General features: G+C 49.8%; 2 protein-coding genes across 2 annotated transcripts; both read right to left on the bottom strand.

Annotated features, from left to right (window-relative positions):
- Positions 1–3,136: 3,136 nt before the first annotated feature.
- On the bottom strand, positions 3,137–12,084 carry ENO2 (enolase 2). Its single transcript, XM_048928235.1, has 12 exons — positions 11,951–12,084; positions 9,412–9,503; positions 8,408–8,503; positions 8,080–8,138; positions 6,958–7,027; positions 6,684–6,817; positions 5,646–5,868; positions 5,189–5,386; positions 4,861–5,062; positions 4,570–4,678; positions 4,370–4,428; positions 3,137–4,091 (listed from the first exon to the last, which is right to left on the bottom strand). The coding sequence occupies exons 2-12, from the start codon at positions 9,494–9,496 to the stop codon at positions 4,022–4,024; spliced, it is 1,305 nt and encodes a 434-aa protein (XP_048784192.1). The 5' UTR covers positions 9,497–9,503; positions 11,951–12,084; the 3' UTR covers positions 3,137–4,021.
- Positions 12,085–12,292: 208 nt separating this feature from the next.
- Positions 12,293–20,196, bottom strand: LRRC23 (leucine rich repeat containing 23). The gene is made up of 6 exons (XM_048928250.1): positions 19,643–20,196; positions 19,447–19,559; positions 18,128–18,602; positions 13,494–13,630; positions 12,815–13,037; positions 12,293–12,584 (listed from the first exon to the last, which is right to left on the bottom strand). The coding sequence occupies exons 1-5, from the start codon at positions 19,748–19,750 to the stop codon at positions 12,863–12,865; spliced, it is 1,008 nt and encodes a 335-aa protein (XP_048784207.1). The 5' UTR covers positions 19,751–20,196; the 3' UTR covers positions 12,293–12,584; positions 12,815–12,862.
- Between the last annotated feature and the right edge of the window lie 728 nt (positions 20,197–20,924).

Here is a 20,924-nt window from a genome sequence, read left to right as displayed (position 1 = left end):
TTCCAACCTTCTTGTACAAATACAGAAGAAAGAAGGTGCTGGAAATTTCCGTGGAGGACTAGTGGTTGGAAGTGATGCAGATCATGACATGCAAGGAGAAGATACGGGAGACAGTTCTCTCCGCCAGGAGAGGGGAAAAAAAAAAAAAAAAGATAAAAAAAAAAAAAGATTAGGAAGGACTAATTGCTCTCTCTAGCTTTTTGTTTTGTTTTGTTTTGTTTTTTGAGGGAAAAAGAGGAGTGAGAGTGAGAATGGGAGTTTATAGCAAAGTCAGAGCCAAGATTTCCTAACAGATGGACAGTGAAATGGTTACAAAATTTACAAGAAGAGAAATTCTGTCTAGACAAAGAACAAAGCTCCTCCCTGAGCATGGTTCAGCACCAATACAGGCACCCAGAGATCTGGGCAGTCTCCCCTTGGAGATGCTCAGGAACAACTGTGGGCAGCTGATCTACCTCTGGGGCCAACCTTACCTCTACAGAGAGCCTGGTGTGGAGACCACTAGACACCCCTTCTGATCTTTATCCTATTAACCTGTGGCTGTAAAACTATGCAGAGCCCTGTTTCCCTTTCAGGCAGCACAGACGTGCAACACATAGCGATCTCCTTGACAAGAAGAATCAGAAACCCCTGTGGCTTGTTCTAGGCCTTGGTAAAGACTTCCTGTGACACAAACTCCAACATGGCCACACAAGATGGCCCCTCCTGGCTTGCTGTCTAAAACTCATGCAAACAGCACTGGTGTTTGTTGGTTGCAGAAATGCTGAGTCTGTGACACAACTCAATGCCCAGCCTCACCAGCCTCCCTGCAGTGGCTGTCCCATAACACAAGCTACCCAGCACCTAATTTTTTGGAACTCTGGTCAGATCAAGGTCATCTTTCAGCAGAAAAAGCCTCCTATGTTAGGGATTTTGTTTACTTGAGTTTTAACATGCATATCTGTCCTCTCCCTCCCCTCCGCCCTACACCCACCCCTCCCAAGTCATTCCAGAGAGAGGGACGGGAGAAACTTCTTAGCTCTGCATCATTAAGGCTTCCATGTGTCCTCTACAATAAGGCTTATTCTCCTTTCCAGGTGCTCTGTGGACACCTATTTATTAAAGAACAATTGTGCAGGCTTCAGGGCAGCTGGAGCTAAATTATCCCTTGAACAGCCAGTTGTATCTCTGAAAACGTCATCTAAACAGAATTTGATTTGAGAGCTGAAAGAAAACCAATCCAACATTCGTTCCCCTTAACAGACATCGTTGCCTCCACACCCCAATCTCCGCTGCTTCTCATGGAAATGCACACTGTAGCTCTGCTGCTGAGAAGATAGCATCTCCTACTGCATTGCTTGTGTAAGGGATAACAAAGTATTTGGGTCTTTCTATCACAAAGGAACTGTAACCAAATGTCTGCCACGGAGACAAAGAAATAGCAGCATCCATGTATGTACCTGTAGTGACCCAAGTGAACACACCAGCGTCATATACATGTTGGGCTGTCAAAGCCAAACTCTTCTGATTTAGAAAAGCCACCAAGGTGAGGCACTGCTTTGAGGCAATGCATCCTCATCACCCCGGTGCTTCCACACGTCCTACTGTAGGGACGTGGCATTATCTCACTGGCAGTAACTGCTAACAAATTCTTCTCACAGTCTATGGAGGTACACACACACACCTGTTCCCTGCTGTTACAGTACTGCTGCATTTAAATGGGTAACGCATCACCTCCTGCACTTTGTTTCCTTCCGTGAACAAAAAAAAAAAAAACAAGAAAAAAGACAAATGAGAGTGAGTGAGGGGAGAACGGGAAGAGGAGATGCTTTAAGAGTATAAAAGCTGAGAAACTACTTCCAAAAAACCTTCCCTGATTGCTCAGCCATACTGTTTGCAAAATCCCAGCATCTAAAACAAAAGGGAGCAGTGGTTAGGCGTGCAAATGGAAAAAGAAAAAATAATAATAACAACATGTACCTCGAGCACAAAAATATACTTTCCTCCAAAACCAGAGACATCGTGCAAAACCAATTTTGCAGATGAGGGAGTGGCAAAACGCTGCACGGCTGCAAAATGCAACGGTGCCCGGAGGGGCCAGCTCCATCCCACCCTCCGCCGGCGCCCGGCCGAGCCGAGCCGCACGGAGCCGCTGAGACAAGGCCGCCCCCTACGGGAGCGCGGGCGGAGGAGCAGCTCCCCCCTGCCTGCAGGGGACCCGCATTTTGAGGCGAGGCGAGGGCTCCGGCACTGGAAAATGGAGCGTTTCCCGCGGCCATACCCGAACTACAGCTCCCAGAAGGCAACGGCAGTCCCGCTGCTTTGTGCTGGTCTGCACTGACCGTCCGTGCGCGTGAGGTGTGGGACGGGACGCGGGGGATCGTAGGGGCAAGTCTTCACAGAGGTACTTGCAGCTAGGACGCAAGCTATTGACTGCTGCCGGTATTTGTTCCGTATTTACTGGTGACCCCACCGGAACCAACCCCGTCTCAACACCATTCTCCTTCCCACCATCTTTTCTCTCATGTCACAGCCTTTGTCTTTCCTTGATGAATGCACTCCTTTTCCTGTGTTATTTAGTAAAGAGTTAGCAGTGAAATGCCAGTGTTGATTTTTAAATGTTGTCTTTCAATTTGGAAGTCTGTACTGGGGCTTGGTCAAGGGGGCTTAGGGCTCACTGAACAAGCTGACTTACCTTACTCATCGCGAAAGGTGTGGCAGCACAGTCAGGCAAGGGCTGAACAGGAGCTCTGCAGGACCTCAGTGTGCCCAAGCACACAAAGATAGCTTTTTCTCTTCCAAAATCTGCAGTTTCAGTTTACTGTCACAGGATGTCTAGTGGGCATCTGGCCTGTGACCTGCCCTGGGGTCTGTTAGATCAGTGGCAGGCATGATTAAAATCCCTTGCACAGTTTCTTCATGCAGAAAACTCTCCCATCTGCCCTTCCCTCAATATTTCCCAGCTGGATACAGGACAGACAAGTCTCATTGTGGGACAGCTGTGAAAGCAGGTTGGGGGTTATCTGGGCCTTTCTTTTGCCAACTTCCTCTGCTTGCTTTGGTTGTCCTTCTGCACGATCCTCTTCTTTGATAACAAAATGTCCCCATTCCTCAAATACAGATAAGTGCAGAGAAACATCAGGCCAAGTCAACGATCTCAGGTGTGAAATACATTTTAATTAAGTTTAGGGTTCTGTACTTTGTTGCTCTGTTGAGCACTGACTGTCTAGAAGGTGAAGCAGACATTATGGGCAGAAGAGAGAGTGAAGGAGTGCAAGAGGGATGGAAACAGAGAAGAAGGTTAAGATAAGCAAATGAGAGCATGTGTTTTTTTTACGACTGTGTTTTAATATATTGCCCCACAGTACTATGTGCTGACCCACAAGATCCCATAGAGCTGCTTAACCTGGAGACTGACAGCACACGTACACACGGCCAGTGACAAGCAATTGTTCACTCAACACTAAGCTGCTGACAAGCACAGCTCAGCATGGAACAGCGCTCAGAACAGTAGGAAGGAACGCTTAGGTCCCACCACGGCTCAGCGCAAATGCACCTGGGGCACAACAATGCTGTAGGCCAGTACACATACACCTACACACACGCACAACGAGAGCGAGCCACTGGTGACACTCGTTCAAACACAGCTACAAGTGCGACACTTGTCCAAACACACCAGCCGACGCACATATGTTCACTGCACATGCTTCGGCGTACAACGTAAACACGCTGGGCAGCATGCTCCCATAGTCTAATATGTGAACAGAGTGGTTCAGATGCGCACAAGAACAAAAGACACAAAATGCCTAGATTCAGAAATGCTTATGATCCCAAAGCAAGGGACGGGGGGCGGACCACTTTTTCATCCTTCATCTGGGTATATCTAGCCAGGGATACCTGAACTCGTGGGGCTTTGAGGTGAGAGAAAACCAGGTGGTAGAGAAGGGAGAAAGAGCAAAAAAGGGAGTAGTGAAGAGAAGGAGGGTTCAGAGTCTGTGACGTGGGAAAAAGCTGAAGGGTGTCTATGCCTGGGGGACAACGTTCAAAGAACACTTGGGTTGCGAAAGTTGTGTCCAGCAAAGCGTGCTTCATCACCAAGCTCTTCCTCAATCCTGCAGGAGAGAGACACAGCAAAACTCAGGAAAGGCACCAGAGTACCTGAGGGATAACATATGGCCAGGAAACTGAAAGGGGGCAGAGGGGCTAGCTGCTGGAGGGTGCTGCTATCCCACCATGCCAAGGAGGAGGGATCCAGAGATCTCTACTTTCACCTCTGCAGTTTGCCTTCACATTTCTCCCAACAAACTCCTTCTGCCCTTCGGGTTTCTAGCTTCTCTATTTTTCAGTTACTCTCCATTCTCACTTGTTTCCTACCCTAAGAGCCCCTTACCTCATGAGCTGGTTGTACTTAGCCAAGCGTTCAGACCTGCAGGGGGCACCCGTCTTTATCTGTAAAGGATTTCCCAAAACAAACACTGTAAGACGCCATTATGATTCGCACCAGTTTCCCCAGAGGGAGAAGCAAGAGGGATGCTGCTTCTCACCTCTGCATTTTTCTACATGCCTGTGCACACCCTAGGTTTCACATACCTGCCCAGTGCACAGTCCTACGACCAGATCAGCAATGAAGGTGTCTTCGGTCTCCCCAGATCGGTGACTCACCATCACACCCCAGCCATTCTCCTGGGCCAACTTACAGCTGCAGGAGCAAGATATGTATTCAGCAGCTGCCACTCTAATACCCACCCCCTGCACAGGGTGAGATCCAGACCCTCTCCTCCCCTCCTCAGCATTCTACACTCTCACAGAGACACAAGTCTTAATCTTATTGTGGTACATCACCAACTATTTCAAATAACAGTGGCAGCAGGGTGGACTCACGCTTGGATGGCCTCTGTGACAGATCCAATCTGGTTGACTTTGAGCAGGAGGCAGTTGCAGGCCTTCTCTTCAACAGCTCGCTCAATGCGCTTGGGGTTTGTCACTGTCAGGTCGTCTCCCACTATCTGAATGCCAACATTGGCCGTGAACTTGGACCAGGCCTCCCAGTCATCTTGGTCAAAGGGATCCTCAATGGAAACCACTGAATGGACAACAGAAGAGACAAGTCAAAGCTACCTTCCTCCCAATCCCCCCAAAATGGTAGAGATGCACCTGTGGTGTCTGCAATACCGGTGATGAGTCCCCATTGCCAAGCACAGTGGCTCACCTGGATAATCACGTACAAAGCTTTGATAGAGGTCACCCAGCTCATCTGCCGAAATGTAGCGGCTTGGGTCGTCTGGGGACTTGAAGTCAAGGTCATATTTGCCATCTCGGTAGAACTCAGAGGCTGCCACATCCATACCGATGACAATCTTGTCTGTGTAGCCAGCCTTGTCAATAGCTTCCTTGAGGAGCTCCAGAGCTGGAAGGAAGAGAGTTGAAGTCAGCCTGTGCCAGACAGCTCTGACTTCCAGCAGAAACTTTCCCTAGAAAGACCCTGTGAACAGGAGCCACTGCGAGTCTGATGGCTCAATGAGGGAGAGAGAATGAAGCCTGGAGCAGAACAGAAACATGCTGAGGGGCTGTGGAGGCCACATCTAAAAGGATAAAAGGATTGGGTGTAAAAAGGCCTTGGTCACAGCATTGCAGGCAGGGATATCCCATTAACGTGTAACTCTCACCTTCACTGTTTTCCAGGATGTTAGGGGCAAATCCTCCCTCATCGCCCACATTAGTAGCATCCTTGCCATACTTCTCCTTGATGACGCTCTTGAGATTGTGATAGACTTCAGCCCCAATGCGCATGGCATCGCGGAAGCTTTCAGCTCCCACAGGTAGGATCATGAACTCTTGCATTGCCAATTTGTTGCCTGCGTGGGAACCTCCATTGATCACATTGAAAGCCTGGAAGAGTTTGTAAGTGAATTAGAGCTGAAGGAACTCATTTTGACAAGGCTCTCAGGTGGGTCACCATGTCTATTCATGATATACCACATCCCATAGAGTAACATAACACATCAGCTGTAGCATGTCAGACCAAAGCCACGTACAGCCTGGGATCCTCCTTCCAATAGTGGCAAACAACTGGAGAGGATTTTCCCACCTGTTTCCCTCTCAGAGTTCTCCCAAACTGTATGTATTTATCTGTCCATTCAGCAATGCTACATCAACCTCTCTTCCAGGAACTTTTTCCTCGACCCCAAGAAAATTTTAGCACCCACAGTATGCTTTGTGAGGGAGTTTCACAGTATAACTAGCCTTGTTTTGAACTGTGCCTCAGAGGGTTCACATGATGCTCTCTGGTTCTTGCATTAAGAGTGAGTAGTGGTTGATCCTCAGTCAACCCCCACCACAACATCTGCTGTATCCTTCTCAGCTCCTATTTTCCACAAGGAAAACTCCTAGTTTACACAGCCCTTCCTTTTACAAAAGCTGGCCCACAATTTGATCTGTCTCTTATCCTTTCCTGAGCCTTTTCCAGTTCCCCTCTACCCCTGTGCAGGTGGGGAGGGCAGAGCCTTACACACCATTCCAGGAATAGGCATTCTGTTTGTGAGTCCTTCCCTGAGAAAGCTTGGGCATTGGTTTGCTTCCTGCAGTGCATTCAGCTGGTGTTTTGGTCCTATATCCCTTACTACTTTACCTCCTCTATCAAACACACTCTTTGAGGTATCTTTGGAAGTTTCTGAATTAGTATGTCAAGGATGGAGGATTCTTACTGGCACAGGAAGGATGAGATCGGAGTTGCCTGCCAGGTCAGCAATGTGCCGGTACAGGGGGACATCCTTCTCTGCAGCTCCTGCCTTGCACACAGCCAGTGAAACTCCCAGGATGGCATTGGCACCGAACTTGGCTGTGGGCAAAACCAAGAACTCACCGAGGTTCTCAGGTACTGCCTTTCTACCCAGCAAGTGCCCTTGCCAGACCAGGCTACAACCCTCCCTCCACCCACCGTGATCTTTACTTCCCAGACCGAAATAAATAGCAAATTACATTTGTTCTCTGTGCCGTCCATCTCAAGCATCAGATTGTCTATCTTCTCTTGATCTACAACAGAGAGGCCCTGGAGGAAAGAAAGAGTTCCTGAGAAGGGGATGTTGAGAAGAGTTGTTGGCTCTGGCACATGAGAAAGGAGGTGTTGATGGAGAAGCTGGGGGTACATGGACCTTTTCAGCTTGTGGGGGAATACATACACATACAGCTCTGGAAATTAGTATATAGTATATACTAATAGTATATAGCCTTGGTATATAGTCAGGTAAGGTAATCATGATGATGTTATTGCAGTGCAGCTTAGATGCACCCACATTGGATAAGGGATCAGCAGCAGCCCAGGCCGGTCACACAGAGTTCAGCACACAGCACTCATTTGAGGATTTATCCAGCTTTTTGGCAGCTTCCAGGGAGCTTTGTCATGCTATGGCTACATACAAGCTAGGCATAACAGTGCATGCTCAACCCCAAGAAAGCACACGTGAACTAGATGGAGCTGTTCCTGGGAATGAGCGGGGGAGCAGTGTTAAGGCCAATGTGGGGAGCCTTCTACCAGTACAGAAAGTTCTCAGGGCTGAGAAGAGCTGGGCTCTCAGTCAGACTCCTCACAAGCTGCGTGGCTTTCAGTGCATGACATCAACTCAACTCCCTTCGGAGCAGGTTCCATAAAGGACTTACAGATGTGACACCACAGATCTGGAAGTCCACAGACTGTGCTGGGGAGGGCTGCCAGACCTTGCGTGGGTACAGTCATTGCTCACCACACCATGAATGCTGGAGGAGAGGGGAGGACGAATGGGTGTGAGGATGCAGACGTGTGGACGAGATTAAGTGAGGAGCACATTTGAAAAAGGTAGAGAGCTCTATAGAAAGAAACGAGGGGACTGGCTAGGTGGTACAGATGCAGCAGTGGGCCAGGTAGGGTTAACTCCTTTCCACTCAGAGAAAAGATCTCTGTGGTTGCATACAGCCATGGAGGCAGGAAGAGTGTGCCTGGGTTCACAGAGAGCAGCACTACATCTGTCAACCCAGTGAGATGAAGAAAGGCAGAAACAGAGATCAGGTGGAAAGAGACGGAACAGAGTAAGCGTTCAATAAGGAAGAACAAAGAGAAATCCTTACAGAGCCCACGATAGCTGGGGCGACAGTGCTGTTGATATGATCCACGGCCTGCAGGACCCCTAAAGAAGGGAATAGACAGAGAAAGAAGGAGAGAGACAAAGGTTGAGGCAAAGAAGAGAATGAAGAGAGGGAGGGTAGAAGACCAATAGAAAGGCTGAGAGGGGGAAACAGGGAGGGAAAGTCGAGGCCTGACATTTCACTTGACACTGGATCAGTGCCTGGAAGGTTCCATGGAGGGCATGTCTCGTTAGTGGATGAGTGGTACCCTCTGGTGAAGCCCCATGTGTGACAGCCCCAGGTACAGGGTGTGGAGCAGACACCTCCCCACCTTTTCCAAGGAAACGTGACTTGTCATTATCTCGTAGCTCCAGTGCTTCATAGATCCCAGTGGATGCTCCGCTGGGAACCGCTGCTCGAAACATGCCTGAGGGACAGCAAAACGTGTGTATGAGTAGAGCAGAGGATTAAAAGGAAGGAAAGACCTCATGCATCTGTCTCTGTTCTACTTTAAGGAAAGGATAGAGCCACCCGCCTCTGCCAACAGATAGCCCCACTGGCTGGCTGCTCATGGTAGTCTTCTCAGAGGTGAACACCTCTCAGAGGAGGAATAGCAGAGAGTCTGACAGAAAGAAGTCCACCCAGTGTTTTCAGACTGGAAAACCTGGATCTCAGCCATGCAGAGATCTGTGCCAGTCCCAGAACTATAAATGACATGCAGAAATTCCTTGTCCTGGTACTTCTGTCTGCATCCTTCCGACAGCCCTACTCACAGCTGTCGGAGGCTTCCTCCCTTTTGTCCAGGGCTGGATTTTTACCTCAGTGAAGGTGCAGGAGGTTGGAGGCCTACTCTGGTCACTCATACTACGCACATATCTCATCCCACCTAGCTGTCAGCCCAATATAGCTGCAGTTCTTCCAGATGAAATGCATAATTGCACACACATGATTGCACACATCTCAGAAACAAATCTTCCCTCAACCTCAAGAGCATGGCTGTGGAAGCATTTCCAAATGTGCCCCAGGAGTGAAAGTATAGCTGCAGAGAGCATTGTGTGGATAGGACAAAAAGGTAAATATATCTATTTTAATGAAACTAGCCGTCTCTGCTACAGTCAGACATGGGACAAGCCACACACACAGCTTTCAGCATTCACTATGCATGTCATGCAGGACCACAGGTAGACGCCAGGAGATCTATCTCCCTGGCCCGATGTCTCTGGTCGCTCACTGGAGAGCCTTCAGGGGAGATACTCCCTGCTCTCAGCTGCTGTGCAGATCCAGCCCCTTCAGCAAGACAGGACTTCCCCTTCATCTCTCATCTTCACCCCATACCTTTGTGTGTGTACAGGTCCACCTCCACAGTGGGGTTCCCACGAGAATCCAGGATCTCTCGGGCATGGATCCTCTCGACTGCCATGGTGACTCTGTGTAGAGGAGAGGAAAGGACATGCTAGTTCTGAGCTGTCCTGCAAGATCTCAGACCGCCCTTGGGACCTAGGGCTCACCCTTCTAAGGTCTAGGCAGAGGAAAGGATGCTCAACAAAGAACTACATTAGGAGCTGAAGTTCAAACTCCAAGGAAATTTAGGCTTGAGGAAATTTAGACTAGAGGGGAGATATGAAAATTGTGATCCAAAGCCCAGAAAGTGAGAAGCTATCCACATTCTCTTCAGGAACTGATGCTGAATCCCATCCCTTCACTACATATAACAAAGTAGGAGTTTTCCCTCTTGTCCCGTGTGGCAGCCACGTGCCCCCTTTCCAGCACCTCTGACTTACAGGGGGCCACAGCACTGGGGGTTCTGGAGAGGGCACAGCCCTGGCACCAGGGCTCCCAGAAACTTTCATCTCCTCACAGGGATGAGAGATCCCTGCTGGGCCCTGGGCAGCGCCTGCCTTGGCCTTGCCTCACTCCTCTGCAGCTGGCACCCTAGCTGGCCTTGCAAGTCTCCCTGCCTCCACCAGCAGGCAGTGGGGCAGTGCAGTGTAGGGAGCAGCCTTGCTGGGAGCTGGCAGCATCTGCTGTTACTGCCACCCCTGCTTCGCTGGGCTTTCTGTCCCTGGCTCCCCAACTTATTCATTCAAAGCAGAGCAGAGCTGGAACCACACAAGTGTGGAGTCCAGGCCCAGGGGCAAGCATGGTGCAGTCGGTGTTTTTTCTGGGCAGAATCATGCCTTGGGCTGCAGGCAAGGATGCAGCCGACATTGTCTCTCAGCACAGGTGTGTTTGTTGGGGGTGCTGCAAATAGGGCATCACAGCAAAGAGCAGGGCTAAGAAACAGGCTGGGGAAGCCAGTCAGTTCCCAGTCCCATGGCCTCTGATACATGGAAATCACAGGGTTTGGGGAAATCACACTGCTCTGGAGTTTCAGCAAAAGCTTGCGATGCTGGGAAGGTTAAATGGGGGGAAACCGGGGCTCTCTGGAACCTATGCAGGGCCCTCCACAGGGCCCATCTGGGTTGGGATCCCCCTCAGCCACACTGGCAGCACTTCTCATGCCATCTGGTCTGCACTGCAGGAGCTTCCTCCAGAGCCATGCCTGCACAGCTGTGAGCTTCTTCACAGCAGTGCCCTGGCCATACCCATTAAAATGACCTATGGCACAGCAGGGGTCTGATAACAAGACCTGCGCCAGATGCAGTGCTTATGTGATCATGTTGGCCCTGGTTATGTCCCTCTGCTTGCATCCACCTATCCCTGTTGGAGCCAGCTCCAAGGATGCCAGATGACGAGCCTAAACCTAACCTAGCTGGCTCCATCCCATCATTTACTGGATCTCTTCATTCCTCTTTAGTTCTCTACACCCTTTTCTCCACTTCTGCAGTTTCTCCATGTCCCTCTCTGCTCGGCCTCTGCTGAACCACTCTAAAATCCCTCGCATCAGCTGCACTGTCCTGAAAGCAGGTCAGAGGCGGATAAGCTGGGATAAAGGATTGGGACAGAGCCTCAGTTGGAAACCCATTGACACAGTGAGAAGAAGAGCAGCCAGGCTGGAGGCTGGGCTGCCTCTCTCAAGCAGGGGCTGAGCAGGGTACTCCGGCACGGCGCTGCTGCAGTGCCTCCCACGGGCACCGCTTCATGCAGCACAATCCGCCAGGGCACTGCCTGACCCTGCTGCAGCAATCCCCCCTCCCTTCCTAGCAGGACAGCACTGCAGAGACCTTTCCCCAGGGCACAGCCACCAGCCCTGCATGCTGGGGCCCCGGTGCAGCTGCCACCCCCCCGGCTAGGCACTGCTCCTAAGGAAGCCCGCACTGCTGCAGTGTCGTGGCTGATGCAGCTCTCGCTTGCTTGACTGTCACCTCCTCTCCCTGCTGCCCCCCCTCACCCTGTGCGGTGTGGGGCGGTGATAAGAAAACATCCCTCCTCCTCCCTCCTTCTCCCTGGGACTGGGCTTCGCTCTCGTGTTTGCGTCGACACATCAGTAGTTTGGGAGAGGTCTGCTCCGAGGTTGGGTCCTTTCCCCAGCAAAATCCAGTGAGCTTTACCTCACACCACCGCCAGCCCCCTCCCCCAGGTAAAGCTCCATCTCAGCGTCTCCCCGCAGTGCCCTTGGCAGCAGCACCTATGCTTGTCGGTTGCCCCCCCTTTTGAAATTCCCCAGACTCATATCTGAAATCATCCTTGCCGGGGATTGGGAAGGAGGGAGTACCTGAAATTAAAATATGAAAGAAAAGTGAGAAGGGTGGGGGTGAGGAGAAAGGGGTGGGAGGAGCAGGTGGAGGAAGTGAGGGGAGTTTAATTGCTAACGCCGCTCACAACGGTCCTTTTCTACAGGGACACAAGTGCGTGTAGGGTTTGGAGGGCACGGAGCGGGGAGCAGAGGCACGCATGCAGTGAGGGGGAGGGCTGGCCACGGGGAGACACTTACCTTCCTAGAGCAGGGGTGAACGAGAGACTGAGAAAGTGCTGGTAGAGAGGAGAGAGGACGGAGCTGAGTAGGGATGCAGGACCTCAAGGGGAGATGATGTGTCCTCTAAGCCAACGGCGGCGGCGGCGGCAGCAGGATGGAGACGCCCCTGATAGGGCCGGGACAGCAGCATGTGACCCAAAGCTGCGATGAGTCAGGATTTAGCAAAGCTTTGCAAACAGCACGTAGGGGATGGAGAGAAAGAGAGAGAGAGACAGACAGGGGACAGACACAGACAGAAGAGGGCGAGAGAGCTAGGGAATAGGAGTGGGTGGGCAGGATAAACAATTACAGACACTCCAGGTTCGTTAAGTATTTTTATCCAAATAAGAAAATCATATATCAAACCACGCAACTTGTAACCCCCCTTTTCCCTCCTGGGACTACTTTGAGGATGTACGTGCAGAGACTGTAAAAACACTGCAGTAACTGAAGGCAGCATCCAGGACACTCCTCTCCAGGCAAAATGAGGTGAACCTCATACCTATAGCTCTTGCTTTGCACATGGGAAGATGCATCCCCAAATCTTCACAAGGAACAGGGATTTAAACCAGAGGTCACTCGATACATCATCTTGGGGAGATACCTCCATTTCCTGAAGAAGGAAAGAGGGAGAAGTTAAATGACTCCATGCCTGACTTCTTTTTCACCTCTCACTTGTGCTGCTGGGGCCAGGGATGGCAATCAGACTGTAAAGCCTGTTTTCAGCTGCATGCAGCTCTGCCCTTGGGACCTGACCTCCCTCAGCCATTTTTTCATTCGATTCACAGGAGGAGGGGCTTACCAGCACATCTGACCTTATGTTTTTCACATTCCTGTTCATACCTTTTCCTCTTCCTGCCCTTTCTAACGGATTTCATTTGCCTCTGCATGCTAATTTTTCTCAACTGGTTCCTTGTCGAGGCGCTTCAGGTGTGGCAGCTGGACCAGGACCTCCTGCTGGTAGTTTGTTTCATCAGAGCATGGATTGTCCATCAGCACCAGGGCCTGCAGCATGGGGAGCACCTGCAGTTTTGCCACTTCCTGCAAGCTACTGATCCCATTGTTCCTAAAGAAAAATCAGCACAATGTGCAGGAGAAAGAGATCCATATAAGTCCTAACAATAAGGATTTCTTTCTGTTCAAACAGTGTGTTGAACAGTCTGATAATGCCACCCCCTGTACAGCAAGTGCTTGGAAGAAAAGGACACTGGTGGTCATGGCCAGGACACAGAGAACAGGCGGAGAGGGGTGGAAAAAGAGTTACAGCAAGATATAAAAAGTATGGTGTGGAGTCTGAGAGCAACTGGAGAGGCAGAGCTTTTCTGAGAAGCTTGGAAAAGTCTGGGTTGGGAAACTGGTAGAAAACTGAGCCCTGAACACCAATTAAAAGCTGTAAAGATCAATCCAACCCGTTCCCATCAGGCTTCAGCTTCTAGAGAAAACAGAAAATCCTAAAGATGTAAATGGGAGTATAGCCTGATGAATTGGTGTCCAGTCCTGACAAGAAGCAGGGAGGACCTACCGTAGATTGAGGTACTGCAGGCACTTCATGCTGCTAGAGAATCCATCCAGAGTCTCAAGCTCATTGTCACGCAGGTGCAGAGTTGACAACTGCTCTAGTGCCTCAAGGCCTTCAAGGCTCCTAATGGTATTCTGGGCCTAAGCAGGGACATAGGAAGTGAGAATGAAAAAAAGGCACACATGGCAAAGGGAACAGCAGTTATTTCTGTTCTGTCAAGCTCTTTCTACTCTTCAGACTTCCTACCTCTGCTAAGCAATCTTCTCTGAAGCAGGACATCATACACACATGTAAGGAGGCTACCTGGCAGTGACAGATAGTATGGTCAGAAGCCAAACCAGAAATTGCACTGGAATTTTAGAGATAGGGGACAGAATACCTTGAGAACATGTCTGCAGCTCTAGCTTGTACCTCTGATCAGGACTCTGCTTAGACTCATAAAGAGTTAGATGGGAAAGGACTTTTAGAAGTCTCCATGCAGCATCCTGCTTGCAGCCAGGCTAACTACCATGCTAGCCTGGTTGCAAGCAGGATGCTCAGGGCCTTACTGAAAGAGTTCTGAGTATTCAGATTCAAGAACCAAATGCCTGCTAAAAAGAGTTCCCTGCAGCATCACTTAGTGGCTGGGACATGACCGCCCCAGATGAGTAATTCCAACACAGCCTCTAGTTACGCAGGGATGCAGACATGCCACGCTTCAAATTTACCAGAGCATGCCATCTGAGCCACCTGCTGTACTTCCAGCAAAACAGCCCTTCCACAGCAGTGCCTCATCTGAGCCCCTAAGGCCTCAAAGAGTGTCAATGTGGAACAGAAAGCAAAGAGCTAAGTCAAGTTTATTTAAAGGATAATTATCTGCTCCTCTCAGTCATAAAGTCCAGCAAACTTCCAGTTTAGCTGCTTCTTTTATAGGAGAAATCTACTACCAAGAAGTCTTCTCTTCTGCTCCTCTATGACCAGAAGCAGGCTGCATGATCCTGACAGAGGCTGCAGAGAAGTGGGGGTTGTCAGTTGGTTTAAGAGCTTCTTAGTACAATATTTATTAGCTATCCATAAGTCTTGCAAATAAATAAACAAATAAATAAAATTGACAAGCTTAGGGCAGGAAGAATATCTTACCAGTTCAAAATTCCCTATTTCTTTCACCTTGATGTGAACAGTTGTGAGATGGGGAAACACAAAGTTCTTACATTCAGTAATAGTTTCACAGCACAATTTTGACTAGAAAATTCCACTCAAAGCCTCCTGTCCATCCCTGGATTAACAGCAGTGCTAGCACCAAAGCTGGATCTGATTGCTCATGGCCTTGTGCAGCCAAGTTTGCAAAATCCCTGGCAACTACGTTATCCCTACCGCATCTTTCAACCCAGAGATAAGCAGGACTTCACTTGTGATTGTGGCTTAGGGTTATAGTTTCTAAGGATGCAGATACATGAACAGGGAGAGAGGCTCCCATCCCGGTTTCAACTGACATAGAGCTAATGTTCTCCATAGTAGCTGTCACCGTGCCATGTTTTGATTTGAAAATGAGAATAATGTTGATAACACTCCAATGTTTTAATTGTTGCTGAGCAGCTCTGCGCAGACACAGCTCAGCTTCTCACAGCATCCTACCAGTGAGGAGCCTGAGGGGCACGAGGAGCTGTGAGGACAGAACCAGGACAGTCCCAAACTGGCTAAAGGGCTATCCAACACCATCTGGCATCACACTGAACTATCACATGGGAGGAGTTGGCCAAGGTGTGCTCCTGCTGCTCAGGGACTGGCTGGGCATTCAGGGAGTGATGAGAAATTGCATTATGCAACACTTCCTTTGTGGGTTTTTGGGGTTTTTTTTTGTTCATTCCCTATTCTGTCCTATAAAACTATTTTTTATCTAAAACCACAAGTTTTACTTTTTCCCTCCAATTCTCTCCCCCATCCTACCAGGGAGAACACTGTGTGGTGCTTAGCTGCCTGCTAGGCTAACCCACAACGGTGCCACTGCACTCTCTGTTCCTTTTTTGTTACTCAAGCAGTGATGTAGTCAATGCCAAAACTGATGTAGTCAAATGCAGTGATGTAGTCAAATCTAATAAAAGGAGAAGAGTCTCAACTGGTGGGACAGGAGAGCAGTTTAGGGCAGGCTCACTTATGAAAAGAATATTTTGTAGAAAATGAAGACTGCACTGGAAACTGGGCAAAGGAGACTCGGAAGCAAAAGGGCCAAGAAGGTAACACTGAGAAAAAGAGGAAAGTCTGAGACTTAGTGAAGGTCCTGTAAACAAATTTAAAAAGCCAAGGTTGATTTGTATATCTCACTTCAGAGGAAATCAGGAGCTGATGTCGGAATGAAAGTGGGGAGCTCACAGACCACTAGTCTGTGAAATGAGTAGCAACCTACTATCACTCCCACTTGCTCCGTTACACCAGTGAACAGTTTTAAAGGCTCCAGCCATGCAAGCGCTAACAGGACGATGCAGATCAGATTTTGGAACAGATTATTATTCTTCCATTTTTCTGAACTCCAGGAGCACTCAAAATGACACCTTTATTTTAATGATCACATCATCACCTCGCCTTCTGTAACGATTCCTCACGTACACATAAGCCATCATTTCTTAGTGCAAGCTATACAACATGTTGCCCATGCTGTAGCTAGCCTTTGTCAGCAGTGCTGCGTAATGAACAGGAAGTAACACACACCTACACTTCGGACAGCAGTGAACCTAAAATGGATGCTGACTGAAGCACCACATGGCTCACAATCAGCCTCTGGTTTTCCCGCTGGTGGGCAGAACTTTGTGAATACTGAAACTATGTCATATATTAACCAAATCTGCTTCAGTTACTTTAAGCTGACCTTTGAATTCCTATTTGATGGGTGCACTGAACCCTGTCCTTGCAACATCAGCTTTACCTACCTATGGCTCAAGTAACGCCGACACGTTTCTACAGAAAGCAAAGTAGTACTGGGAGAGATTCCCCCTCCAAAACGATTTGATGAGCAGGTAAACATGGGGAACAAATTCAAGCTCACATTTCTGAGACATTAATCAGTAGTTCTAGTTTTAATAATTTTGTCCTGCAGTTTGCCTGCTTCAGATGCATGGCTCAGGAATTCTTCAATTATGTTTCTTACTTTAAATAAAGGTGTTGCTTTGGTTTAACTCAGTCACCTGCTAACATGGCTTGTTTTACTTAGCAATTCTATATTGTACCTAGAGACTTACCCACTTCATCCCTTCTTCCAGCACCAGTAGTCCTAAGACTTCAGCTCTATACCAGAAAATAGCAGACAACCTCAGACAACAATCTCCTCAGTGCTTTCTGCCAGGGAGTACTGATGAAAAGAAGCCCTGTAGCTTTCATCATCTTTAATTGCTTTTCCAGAGGTAACGACTCAGGATCACTATCAAGTCTTTGCAAGCAATAGTACTGTGTGATTCATGGGAGTAAGCCAACATACTTTCTTCATTTGTGTCTCAAGCAGTAAATGGTCCCTAAGCAACTGCTCACAGTAGAAGAAAATTGCTTCTTCTTAGTTTCAACTGAGATATTCAATCAGGTTTTTTTGGCAGCCCAAGATGTGAATCATATCTCTGTGCTGCTATACCCATACTCAATTAGGCCCATCAGAGAGGAGAAAGAGCTGCTGGCAATAGGTATTGGGTTAGATAGAGACCTCAAATACGTAACTGTACACATGGAAGTGCGCATCAAATAGGCAGAAAGTTATTTAATATTATTATTAACTGACAAGTGGGCCCAGAGGAGGGCCACAAAGATGATCAGAGTGCTGGAGCACCTTCTCTATGAGGATAGGCTGAGAGAGTTGGAGCTCTTGAACCTGGAGAAGAAAAGGTTCCGGAGGGACCTCATAGCAGGCTTCCAGTATCTGAAGGGAGCCTATAGGAAAACTGGGGAGAGACTTTTTGAAGGGTTGGTAGTGATGGGATGAGGGGAAATGGCTTTAAAATGGAAGATGGTAGATGTAGACTAGGTACTAGGAAGAAATTCCTTACTGTGAAGGTGGTGAAATGCTGGAGCAGGTTGCCCAGGAAGGTTGTGGATGCCCTCTTCCTAGAGGTGTTCAAGGCCAGGCTGGACAGGGCTTTGAGCAACCTGGTCTAGTGGGAGATGTCCCTGCCTATAGTAGGGGGGTTGGAACAAAAAGATCTTAAAGGTCCTTTCCAATCCAAACCATTCACGTTCTATGATCACCTTCCTGTGTGTAATCCAGAGAACACCTACTGCTTTCCCCACTGACATTGACATTCCTGGGAGACATGGAGTGTGATCTTGCCTAATGCTGCCAGGGAGAGAACACTGTTCTCCCTTAGGTGCCTGCAAAGGGAGAATGCAACATACCAAGCACTGCCAATCTCCCTGCTCTCTGCAGAACAATTACTGGCTACTTGCTACTGCCTTTGCACTATTTGAACAGATATCATAGAAGGATCTACCACAAAGGAGAGACCTTTGCTTCTTTAGCTCTCTGAAATCTGTTCCTTTCAGGCTGCAAAGATTGAACTGAATAGGTTAGCGTGTACACTATGACGTCTGGAATGGGATAGCGTCTTCTCTACACCCACTGACTGAAGATGCCAACCTCTGCAGCATCTCAGTTCCACTTCCCAAGATGGCTGATCCCTTACCAGATAGAGATTCTTGAGCTTGGGAAGGCAAAGCCCTGCTGTGCTCTCTAGCTTGTTTCCTCGCAGCTCCAGTATACGCAGGCTATACAGTGCTTGATTCAGACCCAGTGCTGTCTGGATTTTATTTCCTGAGTGCCATAGGACAAAGAAATAATGACAGTTAATACCACTCAAAGAGAGTTTTCTATGTGCACAGCAATGAAGACAGTAGTTTGTACCACCTTTAAGGCTGAGGCTGGCTAAGTGGGGGTGAGTAATGCCCTTCATATTCTTGATGCGGTTGTGAGCAAAGCTGACGATCTGGAGGTAGGGAAGCTCCTGCATGTGGGCACTGGTAAGCAGATTCCCATCCACCTTCAGCCAAAGCAGGTGGGTTAGGCTGCTCAGTGGAGACAAATCTTGCAGCTTGTTCTCTGACAAATCCACATACCGCAGGTGAATGAAACATTCAAGGAGGCTGATGTCTGTCAAGTCCCTGTGGAAGGGAAAAAGTGAATAAAACACCTCTCACTTCCTCCCCTGCTATCAGCCTTCAGTTTGCTTCTCACTATGGTGGGAGGGAGGGCCCCCTCCTCTCCCATCTCCCTCCTGTCCTACAAAGCCTTGTGTGAAGGAGGAAAAAGGCAGGCAATAGGGATGGGCCAAAGATGCTATAAGCAAGGCTGAATGCCAAGGAGAGGACCTTCCTTCTGGCACAGACAGTACTTCTTCCCATTGAACTGTAGCAGTCAGGAGAGGGAAGAACCAGAGTAGAAAGAAGGCAAGCCTAGGGGGGGTGGGAAGGGGGAGAGTGTCTTTTAGACAGTAGGGGCAACCCAAGGCTGTGTGTAATGACTTTCCTAGCCAGGAAAAGCCAGTAGTCACCTAGACTGGCCTTACCTTGTGAGGCCTGCTATGTCTAGAGCTCTTTGGGGGTACTGATGGGGCTGAGGCTCCAAACTCCTGTGACAGCTGTGGCATTGTACTTTTAAGTGTGTATGTTAATCAGTTATATGCAGAGATGCTTAATGGATGTTTCTTGGACTGTCTGTAGTGAAGGTGTCCTGCTCAGGTCCCCTTGGGAGATCAAAATCAGAGCACCCGAGAAGCTCCCACAAGCCCAGGGGTCACTACTGTGCCCCACAGATCCACATGTCTGGCTACAGTGGAGGCAGTCCCCAGTTCAGGCCTTGCCTGGAAGCAAGGCAGTTGGACAATGTGCCCTGTGACACTCCTGCCCCACAGCCCAGTCACTGGTGGCCTTAGGTGCAGCCCCTGGACGGCTACACAGACACGTTAGGAGGAGGATCTCTTCTCCTGCATGTGCGTTGCACACTCACTTATACTTGGCTTCAAACTTCACGTAAGCGTGCGCCAGGCCGTTGCCAATTTTGCAGAGGAGGGAGAGGCCCTCCTTCAGCACCTCCTCCGTCAGGGGACATGCGGCCGGCACCTGGGGGAGAGAGCCCAGCACAGGTGAAATGGCGGACGGAGGGGGGGGGATACAAAGCCAGCTGCCCCCGCCTGCCTCCTCACCTGCTTCTCCTCCTCCTCCTCTTCCGACAGCGCCTTCTTTTCCTCGTCATCCTCCCCCCCCTCATGGCCGACGAACTCCTCCTCCGCGCTCAGCCCCCCGCCCTCCATCTCGCCCCGCTCCCGACGGCAGCCAGGCCTCACTGCGCCCCGTGCCCGCCAGGCCGCGCCGCTGCCATGGGAACGGGGGCGGGCCCCGGCGCTGCTACCACACAGCCGCGCTGACGGGCAGTTCCGGCCTCCCCGGTTCCCGTATGTTCCAGGCCGCGTTCCGGTTCGCGCCGAGTCGGTATCGGAACCGCTGTAGGACTGAGTGCGGAGTTGTGCCGGCAGCCGCCTCGGGTCTCCGACGGCCGAGGCCCGGCCCGAGAGACGTGGGGTGAGGCCGCTGGCACAGCGCGGTGTGCGGAGCTGCGTGTTGGCCGTCCGCGCTGATGTGCGTGTGTGATGCGTGCCTGTGCTGGGAGTGCCGGCTCTTCCTGGCCCCCGGCCTGGGCACAGGGCTGCACGGGCTCGGTGAGGCTATCTCGACTCATTGCCCTCAGCAGCGACACGGTTAAGGTCCAGCCCCTGCAGTTCTCATTGAGGGTGAGGAGCTGGCAGTGATCCTGCTCCGCGCAGCTATGGTTCCTCCTGCCAGAAAGCAGACAAAAAGAAGAGCCACAACGTTCCTGCTCATGCAGAGATTATTGCCCGCTTCGTTCCTCACTAAATGAGTGGTTTTGCGCTTCTGTGTTCTCCTGAATACAGCAAGTGTGGTGCACATCTCCCATCTGTTTTTCCTGTGTAGGTCACTCTCCCTGTCCCTTGCAGAGCTGCTCTCCAGGCAGTGCTGGACAGCAGAGCTGGCAGTAGTGCTACAGCCTGGGCCCATCCAGTCCAAGGCACAGTTCCACCTCTGCAAGTCACTGCTGCTCTGACAGTGCTGTGTAGGACCAAACTAAGGCCATGCCCCAGAAGCCCTTCAAACACGTTGCTTGCAGAAGCCACGGATCTTAGGATCTTTTTCCTCTCCATTTTAACTTCTGAAACATCTTTTCTGCACACCTCTCTCCAGGCACCTGGCCACTACATGCTCTATCTCCACCAGCAACCCCTCCTTTCCTCCTCAGGCCAACTTTCCTACTTGATGGGATACTCACTGGCCAGACAACCTCACCAACTAATTTAGGATTATTACTACCTCACAACAGCGGTTTCACCAGCTTGCTTCACACCAGCCTGAAGCTATTGCTCACACTTGTGCTGGCTCACCTAGCCAGCAACCACCACCAGGGTGACAGTG

Source organism: Lagopus muta, chromosome 1, assembly GCF_023343835.1.
Source record: "Lagopus muta isolate bLagMut1 chromosome 1, bLagMut1 primary, whole genome shotgun sequence".
Lineage (NCBI taxonomy): Eukaryota > Metazoa > Chordata > Aves > Galliformes > Phasianidae > Lagopus > Lagopus muta.
The sequence above is the reverse complement of the archived record's forward strand: the minus strand, read 5'-3'. Positions and strand labels throughout refer to the sequence as shown.

Excerpts from the sequence above, each read along its gene's own strand:
- LRRC23 (XM_048928250.1), bottom strand. The coding sequence starts at position 19,750 with ATGGAGGGCGGGGGGCTGAGCGCGGAGGAGGAGTTCGTCGGCCATGAG. Across the intron at positions 13,631-18,127 it reads AGCTCAAGAATCTCTATCTG|GCCCAGAATACCATTAGGAG; the intron begins GTAAGGGATCAG and ends GTCCCTGCTTAG. Across the intron at positions 13,038-13,493 it reads CTGCAGTACCTCAATCTACG|GAACAATGGGATCAGTAGCT; the intron begins GTAGGTCCTCCC and ends ATTTTTCTTTAG.
- ENO2 (XM_048928235.1), bottom strand. The coding sequence starts at position 9,496 with ATGGCAGTCGAGAGGATCCATGCCCGAGAGATCCTGGATTCTCGTGGG. Across the intron at positions 6,818-6,957 it reads GGACGGCACAGAGAACAAAT|CCAAGTTCGGTGCCAATGCC; the intron begins GTAATTTGCTAT and ends TTTTGCCCACAG. Across the intron at positions 4,429-4,569 it reads TAGGACTGTGCACTGGGCAG|ATAAAGACGGGTGCCCCCTG; the intron begins GTATGTGAAACC and ends AATCCTTTACAG.